Consider the following 12303-nt stretch of genomic DNA (forward strand, 5'->3'; position numbering starts at 1 on the left):
GTTTAATATAAATTTATAAATTAAAAATAAAAAAATAAAAATTATATTTTATTATTAGACTTCTATTTTCATATTAGATACATTCGTAGTATATAAGACTCCGTTTGGTTAGTGTTTTAAAATTTTGAGACATAAATACAAATATATATAAAGACATAAACACAAAAGGATAATTTAATGTTAAATTTGTTTGGTTACGAAGACATTGACTAAGAGACATAAAAATTAGTGTTCATATTCATTTTTTCGTGTCTTAGCTTTTTTTAAATATACCAAATACATGTTTATTGTGTTCATTTGTCATTTGTGTGTAAGCATGTCTTTAAAAATTTATGTTTCAATAACCAAACAATAAACATATATTACTGTGTCTATCTCTTTGATGGACATAGACATGAAACAAACAATGCCTTAGATGTATCATGCATGCATGTTTACCTTAAAGACACTAATTAACTAATTTCTTTTTATACTTAAAATGCTTTAACTTTTAGCTTTTGTTCCATATATTTGTAGTATATAAGATGCAGCATGCATGTGTACAAACCTATATATATAATTACAATAATTATGTTGACCGCAACTCCACAAGGTTAAGCCATTGACTAGGTCGATTGCATTGCAGGATTGCAGCTTCGACGTAATTTAATCAGAGTTAAAAGTAAAAAAAAAAACCTGCTGTAGATATCAAGAGTAGACATGTATAATTCAGAGTCTGTTGAACTTGTTTTGCACTCACTTCAGAATTTCTAGTCAAAGCAACTTGCTTGTATTGTTGATGAATTATGAGTTTGAGCGCAATCATGCCGAGGAATCCGAGCTGTGGAGCCATATTTATGGTTATCGTGGTGTTGATGTTGCATGTTGGAGTTGTTACGAGTGGGTGCATAGAGAGGGAGAGGCAAGCACTGCTGGATTTCAAGGCAGCTGTGGTTGATGACTACGGCATGCTCTCTTCGTGGAAGGGTCGTGATTGCTGCCATTGGAACGGTGTTCGCTGCAGCAACCTCACTGCCCATGTTATCAGTCTCGACCTTCACGGTGACTACATCGCAACGAGATATTCCTACTTAGAACGAACTTTGAGAGGTAAGATTCCCAGCTCGTTAGTGGAATTGCAGCACCTCAGGTACTTGAACCTCAGTTTCAATGGTTTTGAAGATTACCATATCCCTGAATTCTTTGGTAACCTCACCAGCTTGAGGTATCTTGATTTGTCATTTTGTCTCTTTGGTGGAAGAATTCCAACTCAATTTGGATCTCTTCCTCATTTAACATACTTGAATCTTTTTGCCAATAGTTTAGAGGGTTCAATCCCTTATCAACTTGGAAATCTGTCCAAGTTGGAGTATCTTAATCTCGATGTAAATGATTTCCAAGGAACAATACCATCTCAACTTGGGAACCTTTCAAGCTTGCACGAGCTTTACCTTGGCAGAACAGGTGGTTCTCTCAAAATGAATGATGATGGACAATGGTTATCCACTCTTACCTCTTTAACCCATCTTGGCTTGACCTCTATATTGAATCTCAACAATTCTTATAACTGGATACAAGCCATCAGTAATATCTCCACACTAACAAGACTCAGCTTATTCGATTGTGGACTTTCAGATCATTTTATCTCTTCACAAACACTAAGACTTTCCAAGTTCAAATTTCCTAATTCTCTTTCAGTCTTGGATCTTTCTTATAACACCTTCACTTCTTCCCTGTTATTCCAATGGTTGTCCAATGTCACTTCCAACCTTGTTGAACTTCACCTTGATTCCAGCCTCATAGAGTGTTCCACACCTGCCACATCAAATCATTTTGACATCACAATGCAATCACTTGAGCGGCTTTACATATCTCATGATCAAATCAGGGCCAGGGATTTCAAATCCTTTGCGAATATATGCACCTTATCTTCTTTGGAGGTGTTTGGTAGCGATTTGACTGAAGATTTGGAATCAGTTCTTCATAATCTCTCAGCTGGCTGTGTCACTCACTCACTTCAAGAGTTGTATTTAGTCAATAACCAGATGACTGGCTCAATACCTGATGACCTTTCAATATTCCCATTTTTAAAAGAGTTGGTCCTTTCGAGTAATCAGTTAAGAGGGAAAATACCTGACAATATCAGGTTGCCATCTCAGTTAAAGGCTTTGTCCATCAATTCGAACTCTATACAAGGTGGAATTCCAAAGTCATTTGGAAACCTATGTAGTCTCGAATCATTAGACTTGTCTTATAACAATATGATAGGAGAGCTTCCAGTTGCAATCCAGCACTTGTCTGGATGCTCAAGTCTGCAGTACTTGGATCTCAGCAATAATAAATTCAACGGAACCTTGCCTGACATCACATCAATATTCCCATCTTTAATAACATTATTTTTGTCCGATAATAAGCTAAATGGAAAGGTTCCCGAAGATATTCGTTTTCCATTGCAGTTGGAGACTTTGATCATGAACTCAAACTCCTTGGAAGGTGTGATCACAGAATCTCATTTTTATAATTTGTCTAACTTGAAGGTCTTGGACTTATCTGGCAACTCATTCGTTTTGAAAATTAATCCTGATTGGATTCCACCTTTTCAGTTGCAAGTGATAAATTTGCAACATTGCATGCTGGGTCCGTATCTTCCAAAATGGTTGCAGACACAGAAAAACTTGATCCAACTTGATATTTCCAACGCTGGAATTTCGGATATCACTCCAGAGTGGTTTTGGGCTCTATCAACAAGGCTAAAGACGATGGACATCTCATACAACAATCTCACTGGAATAATTCCAGATTTTCCATTGAGACTTACAGAATATCCTTCTATAAATCTAGCTGCAAATCAATTTGAAGGCTCAATCCCGCTATTTTTACGAAGAGCTGTGTCCCTGGATCTGTCCAACAATAAATTTTCAGATGTTACTTCATTTGTATGTGCCAATGATACAGCTGAAAGATTAGGCCAATTAGATATTTCAAACAATTATTTATCTGGTCAAATCCCTGATTGTTGGGAGAATTTTAAATCATTAGCTTATATAGATGTGAGTAACAATAATTTTTCTGGACAAGTCCCCACTTCAATGGGATCAGTTGTTGAGCTTCGTGTATTGATATTGAGAAACAATAGCTTGACGGGGGAGCTTCCTTTCTCGATGAAGCATTGCAAAAATTTAGTGATGCTGGATGCAGGAGAGAACAAACTATCAGGAATCATTCCTTCTTGGATTGGAAGCGGCTTACAACAACTGGAAATGTTAAGCTTGCGGAAAAATCACTTTTTTGGAAGTATACCATCATCTCTTTGTTTTCTAAATGGCATTCGCTTCTTGGATCTCTCGGTTAATCATCTGTGGGGCCCAATTCCCAAATGTTTCATTAACTTCACTGCAATGACCACCCAAGATAGGTTACTAACAGATTCCTATTATGATCATTCTTATACTGTCAACCAAACTCGTGGAACGTATCTGTATAATTATGATATAATTGCTTTGTTGATGTGGAAAGGTGTAGAACACATATTTGAGAATGATAAGCTGCTTCTAAAAGGTATTGATCTCTCGAGTAATCACTTGTCCGGAGACATTCCATCAGAGCTTGAGAATTTGGTGGAGCTAGTTTCATTGAATTTATCAAGAAATAACTTGACAGGAAAAATTCCTTCAGGAATTGGAAGGTTGTTATCATTGGAGTCTCTTGATTTGTCAAGAAACCATTTGTTTGGCTCCATTCCTTCTAGTCTTGCACAAATTAATTTTCTCTCTGTGTTGGATCTATCACATAATAATTTGTCTGGACAAATTCCAACTGGCACACAGTTGCAGAGTTTCAATGCCTCAAGCTACGAAGAAAATCAAGGTCTTTGTGGGCTACCTCTTGAAAAGCTGTGTTTTGTAAAAGAACCGCATCAAGAATCTGTGGTTAGAACCCAAGATGAGCATGATGGTTTTATTCAAGCATTCTTTGCAAGCATGGGATTGGGATTCTTTGTCGGATTCTGGGGGATCTTTGGCACTATCCTCTTCAACCGCTCATGGAGACATGCTTACTTCCGGTTCTTGAATAACATAACAGAAAAAGTTATGTCAAGGTGGCAACGGTGGTGATAAATGCACGCAGCAACTACTAGCTTGATAGGTAATACCTTCTTTTTTATTTATTTCAAGTTGATCTTATTTCAATTTTTGTTGATATGAAATATTGTTCAACCTATGGACTTTGAATGATGTTAATGATTTCTTATCTTTTCACTGATAGTGGATCGGCGACCATGTGCCCACATCATTTTAGTCAGGAAGCAAATAAAGCAGCAGTACTTTCAAATGATGAATAAAACTAATTAGTCGTTCATGAAGTGAGTGTGTGAAACTTTAAAAGTAAATAAAATGAGTTTGTGTATTTGTAACTAAGTACTAGCGAGTGTTACTTATTAATATATCAGTTTGTATTTGTGAATTGGTAACTACCAGTTACCAATCAATGTTGTGATATATTTGGTTTAGAAAGAGAATATGATATCTATTTTATATCTTTCATGGGATAATAGTCATCAAATCATTTTTGCATAGTAATGAATTTTTCTTGAAAAGCTTGATTAGCAGCTCAATATGGCTTAACTGAATTCAGCTAAGTAGGAAGATGGCATGATGTTAAGCAATCATTGTTTCAGATGCATCTTCATGTGACATAGTTGTTTTGAATTTTGGTGCATTTGATTGCATACCATTTAGTTGCTTTTTACCAATTTTATACCTAAGTCGCAAGAACTTTGTTTTTTCCTCTGTTTTGGACATGTACAACTATTAGTTGCTTTTTACCAATTTTATTTGTTGGATGATATCATTTTCAACTATTTATTTTTCACTTAAAATTTCTTTTAGAATCAAACGTTAATAATTATAGAAAAGAAAATCTTAGTATGAATTTTGAAGTGATTATAGGACACACAATCCCCACAGTAGAGCTATGCAAATGCACACTTATTGTAGATCTCTTGTTCGAATCCCTCCTATCCATCTCCAAAACCTACACCATTGAAGCCATAATCATTTACTTCTTCCATGCATTCATCATTGCTTCCCAGCATGCATGCTACTTCAATTTCACATGTTGTGGTTCATCACTTGCCCACTATAGACAAGATCTTAATTAAACACAACTCAATGATAATATTCATCACCTTATTGCATCCAAAAACCTACAATTCTTTTCTTCAATTCGCAGTTGTTGCATCCAAAACACGCTGTGTTATAGTGAACAGTGAACACATTTGAGGACCTATTAGAACCAAGACGCCTGAAAGCAATTTCCGAAGGTTCATGCATACTCATTTTATGGGAAATTAGACACCATTTATAAGGCACGGAAACAATCACCTAACTACGATTTGTAACAGAATCAAAAGAAGGCAACGGAACGACGGGCGTGACTTGCAACAACCATCAAGCAACTTAATGCGCGTCACTGCATTTGTTATAACAGAATCATATTTGCGTCCCTCTCCTTAATAACGCATTCCAATCCACCTCGTAACCGTTTTCATTCTTCTTTCCACACACTCTCGATATCTCTCTCTCACACAGAGTAGCAGCAACCACTAACAATAATGGTTCTCGAGATCAGCATTGAACCCAGCATGATCACCGAAGTCGAGACTTACGACTTCACTTACCGCCATTACCCTTACACCGTTTATGCCGACGACCAACGCATCCTCTGCATCAACACTACCTCTCCCCAAACGCTCTCCAAGTGGCTCACCAACCTCCTCAAGTCCACTCCCAAAAACACCCCGGTCATCGTTGGCGTAACCGCCGAGCACCAATTTACCAAGTACACCAAGCGCGGCGTCGAGGACCACAGCTACGACTTCATCTCCCTCTGTGTTGGCTCTCACTGCCTCCTCTACCCTCTTCCCGAACAAGCTGACCGGTACAACGCAAAGCAAAGCCCTAGGCCCCTTCGCGACTTCTTCGCCAACCCTAGGGTTATCGCGGTGGGAATGGAGATCGAAAAGGTGAAGGCAAAGCTGGAGAAGCACCACGGGATCGAGCTGAAGAAGGCGTTGGACCTTAGGGCGATGGCGGTGGAAGGGCTGAAGGAGGTAGGGGAGAAGGTGGATCTGTGGCGGTACGATCTTGACAAGTTGGCGAAAACAGTGCTGGGGAAGCACTTTGACGTGGTGAGGCCGGAAAAGAAGCTGGACTGGTACGATGAAGAAACCTGGTGGTATTTGTACAACGTGTATACGGATGAGAAGACTATGTTCATCACCATTGATACTTATCTTTGCTACCTCATTGGTTTGGAGCTGCATGGTATGATCCATGGACATGAAGCCGGTAAGAGCCAAGATTCTTGCAAGTCCAAGAAGAAGGTTAACAAGAAGAAGAACTCGTGTGGCGCCTTTGATTTCTGAGATTAGTAATGAGGTAATGCATGCATGGTTTGATTAGAGTAGTATATGACCGAGATTCCTTGCTAATGATAGTAGCTTTTACTCTTTCAATTCTTATCTGGATTTGGATATGGATTTTCATCATTTCATGTGATGTAATGATCTAGGGCTTGAGTGGCGTTAATCATTTTCTTTTCAGTTCTAATGATGCAATGCTTAATGAACAATTCCACTTTAATTTTTCTTCTAGATAATTAACACCAACATGCAGTTTTAATTTTGGCATAATTAGGAAATTACGATTCTAGGAGCGAACTGTTATATTGGAATATTTGATTTTAGCTATAGTCAAAATTTTCAACAACTGAAATCAACATGTGGCTGATCTGTGTTAAAAGAAAAGTCGTTCTCTTAAATAGCGGAGAATTGCAGCATCTCAGGTACCTGAATCTTAGTTCAAATGATTTTTGATACAATCATATCCCTGAATTCTTTGCTAGCTATAGTTGTTTGGATTTTGGGAAGTGCATTTGATTGCATACCATTTATTTCACATTCGCTCTTGCATATGCCTAAGCCACAAGAACTCTGTTTTTCTCTGTTTTAAATTAAAGTAATACCGTAATGAAAAAAAAAAAAATATAAATTTTTATTAATTTAGATGAGTTTTTATCAAATAAGATATAAAAAAATTAATTTTATATTTAACATTTAAATTTAATTTTCTAATTATAATTTTAGATGTGTTTTAGAAATATTTTGTATATCACTTAATAATTTTAAATGTGTTACAATTGAAAACAAAAACAAATGTTTACGAACATACATTTTAATAATTTTAAAAACATTAATATTCAAATAAGTAACCAAAAATCTAACTATTAAAAAAAGAGAAATATTAGATGAGTTTTTATCGAATAAGATATAAAAAATTAATTTTATTTTTAATGTTTGAATTTAAATTTTAGATTTATGATTTTGGATATATTTCAAAAATATTTTTTGTATAACTTAATAATTTTAGATGTGTTACAACTTACAATTAAAAAAAAATTAATTTTTACGCACATACATTTTAACAATTTTAAAAGCGTTAATGTTCAAATAAGTAATGAAAAAATCCAACTAATAATTAAAAAAAATTGTTGAAAACTATAAACTTTATTAAATTTTTATTTGTTATCTTTTTTTTTTCTCTCGAATACCTGCAATTGCTCTTTTATTTATCTTTAATTCGGTCTAATTATTTTATGTTGGTGGTATTCTCTAATCATTCTAGAGATAAAAATTAAAAAAAAAATGAAAGAAAAAAAAAAGAAAAAAAAGAAGAAGAAAAGAATATTGATGCATAGACTGATAATTCATTTATTGTTTAATTCAAACGTTGATATAATCTTATTAAAATTTCATTCGACAATATGATGAATGAGTACGACTTGTCTAATAAGAACAAAGGGTTAATTTTCAAATTCGTCCCTGAAAGATCACGCGATCTTCATTTTCGTCCTCGAATGATTTTTTTTAATCAAATTAGTCCCTTAAAGATAAACTGTTAGTCAAATTAGTCCTTCCGTTAATTGGATGATGACGTGACACGCCACGTGGCAGGTTAGTAACATGTGGCATGCTACGTGTCACTTGACATATAAAAAAGTTTTCTATTAGTCAAAATAGTCTTTGAAAGTTCAGACGTAAGTCATTTTCATCCCTCAAATTTAAAAAAATAGTCAAACTAGTTCTTAAATAATTTTTTATATTTTTTCTTCATAAAATTATCTCTCTCTTTTAATTCTTCTCAAAATCTCTCTTATTCTTTTCTATTCTAAAACCTTTTTTTGTTACATTACTATATTTTACTGGAATATATATATACTCAAAATTGAAATGTATGTATTTGTTAACCTAAACAAAGTTATATGCTCAAAATTAAAATTTATGTATGTTAACCTAAACAAAGTTAATAAAAACTTATACATCTTTTTTTTTTCATTACGGTATTACTTTCATTTAGGTTAACATACATAAATTTTGATTTTGAGCATATAACTTTGTTTAGGTTAACAAATATATACATTTTTATTTTGAGTATATATATATTCCAGCAAAATGTAATAATGTAAGAAAAAGGTTTTAGAATAGAAAAGAATAAGAGAGATTTTGACAAGAATTAAAGGAGAGAGATAATTTTATTGAATAAAAATAAAAAATAAAATATACAATTACTAATTTTTTGATTGTCAATTACATTTCTATTAAAATTAGTAGTATCAAAAAATATTTTAAATTATCAAGATATTAAAATTAGTAGTATCAAAAAATATTTTAAATTTAATATTATCAAGAAAAAATAAAAAAAATTATATAAGGACTAATTTAATTAATTTTTAAAATTTTAGGGATGAAAATGACTTATGTTTGAACTTTCAAAAACTATTTTGATTATAAATAACTTTTTTACATATCAAGTGTCACGTGGCATGCCACGTGTCACTGATATGATAAGTGGCATGCCAGGTGTCACTGACCTGACACGTGGCATGTCAGGTGTCACTGAGCTGACACGTCAATCAATCATCTTGTAACACGTGGTATTAGCCCCCACGTCATCATTTAACTGACGCAAGGATTAACGTAACCAATCGTGTATCTTTCGAGGACGATTTCGATTAACTTTATCTCTTTCGAGAACCAAAATGGAGATCGGATATCTTTCAGGGACGATTTTGGCTATTTCCTCCATATATTTTGTATCAATGATGATGATAAACTACTTTTGGTAGATCTATTGGGTATGAGATTCTTCTATTAATCTGGTCTTTTTCTTGCCTTTATTGCTTATCTTCTTTGGATCATTCTCATATTCATAATATGTAATGTGCTGAAATTTAATTCTAAATTATAACTTTTTTCATAATATTTATCTTTCTTGATAATGCATTTTTATTGTTTAGCCTAAATAAAAGGCTATGGAATCTCCGTTTTGTTTTGTTTAGTTGCAACTCTTATCTACAGCTACTTTGATTCAAAATTATTTCTTATCTTTTGTGTTTGAGGAGCTTATCCGTAATAGTTTAATATTTGAATTTTTTTTTCTCATTAATTAATTATTTTAATTTTTTATTTTATAATTGTAATGCTTGTGAATCTTTAGAATGTATTTACTATGCTTTGCTAGAATATTTTTTAATTTAGTATAATTGTGTATTTATTTTTATTTTATAAGATTTAACTCATTTAATTAAAAATACAGAATTATATATGTAATCATATTATTAAATATTATATTGTACAAAAAATTATTAGAATATTATATATATACACAAAATAAAAAAAAATAATGAGGAATTTAAGGTTACACTTATATAGAGTAGTTATGGTATACAATGTTGCTACGCTTTAAAGGTGATGTAGTAGCAAGGATAAGTGTAATGTATTCTAGTAAGCATGGAAGCTGAAAAGCGTAGCTTTTGGTCTCAAACAGCATTACTTGAAAAGTGAACCCTATTTTCAAACGCCAAAAGTATAGTTTTTAGCACAAAAAAGCGTAGTCTTTAAGAATAGGCAACGGCAGAATAAGCATTTCTCACTAAAGCGTCTTTATAGTCTGAAAAGCGTAGCTTTTGTCTAAGACATCATTTTTTCTTTATTTTTGACTACACTCTTTAAGTATACTTAAATGAGTGTTTTTCTTGTAGTGTTTGTAAGATATATTAGTGTTTATGAATACTAATAAAAATATTAGAATTTTGTAAAAAAAAAAAACATTACAAGACCATTAAAAAAAGGAAAGAGTTTCAGACATAAAAGATATCATAGAAGGTATTTTCCTCTTCTTTTTCTTTTTAATTTTTTTCCTCTTACTTGTAAATTGGATTTTTTTTTCTTTAAAGTCATATATTGTAAAACGTAGCTTTTATTTAAGGTATCATTTTTTTTTTAACTACACTCTTCAAGTGTACTTAAACGAGTGTTTTTTTTGTAGTGTTTGTAAGATATATTAGTGTTTATGAATACTAATAAAAATATTAGAATTTTGTAAATAAAAAAAAATTACAAGACCACTAAAAAAAAGGAAAGAATTTCAGATAAAAAAGGTATCATAGAAGGTATTTTTCTCTTCTTTTTCCTTTTAATTTTTTCCCTCTTGCTTGTAAATTGGATTTTTTTTTCTTTAAAATCATATATTGTAAATTTGATTATTATCTTCATCTAAAGAAAAAAAAAAGGCAAAACAATCCAAGACTTTTTTTCTCTGGTTTTTTCTAATTTTTGTCCGTAAGTCTTGTGTTTTTCATATTTTTGTTGGTCTGGTACAGAGCCCATATTATAAGGCCCAATTTTCGGTACTCAATTTTTTATTTTGTCATCACAGTAACATTCCAAGAGTTATCCGCTGCTTACCATTCTCACCACTTATTACCTTTCATAATCCTTCACCCAAGTGTCACACATATGTTGGTTGGTCAACACTTAATCAGCACCAAGTACCATTAATTGTGCCACAAGAGAACTGATGGCCACTCTTTTTTTTCCCCTGTTTTGAACATCTACAACTATTCGGTGTATCGAATCCGAATGTTTCTTTTAAGCTCTTAATTTGCTTTTTACTAATTTTATTTGTTAGATGATCTCATTTTTAACTATTTATTTTTCATTTAAAATTTCTTTTAGAATCAAGCGTTAGTAATTATAAAAAAGAAAATCTTAGTATGAATTTTGGAGTGATTATAGAACACACAATCCCCACACTAGAGCTATGCAAACGCATGCTCACTTATTAGATAGATCTCTCGTTCGAATCCCTCTATCCATCTCCAAAACCTACGCCATTGAAGCCATAATCATTTACTTCTTCTTCCATGCATTCATCATTGCTTCCCAGCATGCATGCTGCTTCAATTCACATATTGTGGTTCATCACTTGCCCACCATAGACAAGATCTTAAACACAACTCAATGATAATATGCATCACCTTATTGCATCCAAAAACCTACAATTCTTTTCTTCAATTCGCAGTTGTTGCATTCAAAACACGCGGTGTTATAGTGAATTAGACACCATTTATAAGGCACTGAAACAATCACATAGGCTGCATTTGTTTATAGAGACAGGACACCGAAACAGGAACATAGAAACACATTTATAGAGACAGGGTATTAAGATACAGAAAGGACATAAGAATACTATTAAGGATACAACTTTATTTTTATTTTTTCTTTTATTATTTTTATTAATTTTTTATAATTATATTTTTTATTATTATATTTTTCATCTCAAATTTTTTAAATGAAAAAAATGAGAATAAATTGAATTTTAATAATTTGTTCTAGTTTATCACCAAACAGAATACAAGAATACAATTTTGTGTCTTTACTCTTTATTCTTCAATATCTTATCCTATCTTATTCTCAGTGTCTTGTCCTATCCCGTCCTGTTTTCAGAAACAAACACAGCCCTAACTACGATTAAGTATGTGTGCCACTCATAATTATTTTGAAATAGCACTTGATACTATATATAGGGCCCGTTTGGATAGGTTCATAAGTGACTTTTTTTAACTTTTAACTTATGAAAATGTGTAGTATTAATGTCTGGTATAATTTTCAAAGTAAAATTGCAACTTTCTAAAAAGCTATTTTAGTGCTTAAGGAGAAGTTAAAAAAATGACTTCTCTCATAATAAAAAGCTTTTTATCACTTTTCTCTTAAAATAAGTACTTTTAAAACTAAAAAATCAAACACAAAATAACTTATTTATAAACTATTTTTAGTATAAGCATTTATTATTTAAGCTATTTTTTCAAAAGTAACTTAATTAAATTATTTATCCAAACTTGACCATAGTCACACATTGGAAAAATACCAATGCAAAGTTGTAGAGAAATCATGTTGTACCAAGTATAATTTTTATAAAGTAT

General features: G+C 32.4%; 2 protein-coding genes across 2 annotated transcripts; both read left to right on the plus strand.

Moving 5' to 3' along the window:
• Positions 665-4793, plus strand: LOC107641544 (receptor-like protein 12). Its single transcript, XM_016345030.2, has 2 exons — positions 665-4125; positions 4246-4793. The coding sequence occupies exon 1, from the start codon at positions 786-788 to the stop codon at positions 4092-4094; it is 3309 nt and encodes a 1102-aa protein (XP_016200516.2). The 5' UTR covers positions 665-785; the 3' UTR covers positions 4095-4125; positions 4246-4793.
• On the plus strand, positions 5594-6406 carry LOC107641545. Its single transcript, XM_016345031.1, has one exon. It carries the CDS (start codon positions 5594-5596, stop codon positions 6404-6406), a length of 813 nt encoding a protein of 270 aa, XP_016200517.1.

The sequence above is a fragment of the Arachis ipaensis genome, chromosome B05 (assembly GCF_000816755.2).
Source record: "Arachis ipaensis cultivar K30076 chromosome B05, Araip1.1, whole genome shotgun sequence".
Classification (NCBI taxonomy): Eukaryota; Viridiplantae; Streptophyta; class Magnoliopsida; order Fabales; family Fabaceae; genus Arachis; species Arachis ipaensis.

Bases quoted from the DNA above. Each gene is read 5' to 3' on its own strand.
- LOC107641544 (XM_016345030.2), top strand. From the start codon at position 786: ATGAGTTTGAGCGCAATCATGCCGAGGAATCCGAGCTGTGGAGCCATA.
- LOC107641545 (XM_016345031.1), top strand. From the start codon at position 5,594: ATGGTTCTCGAGATCAGCATTGAACCCAGCATGATCACCGAAGTCGAG.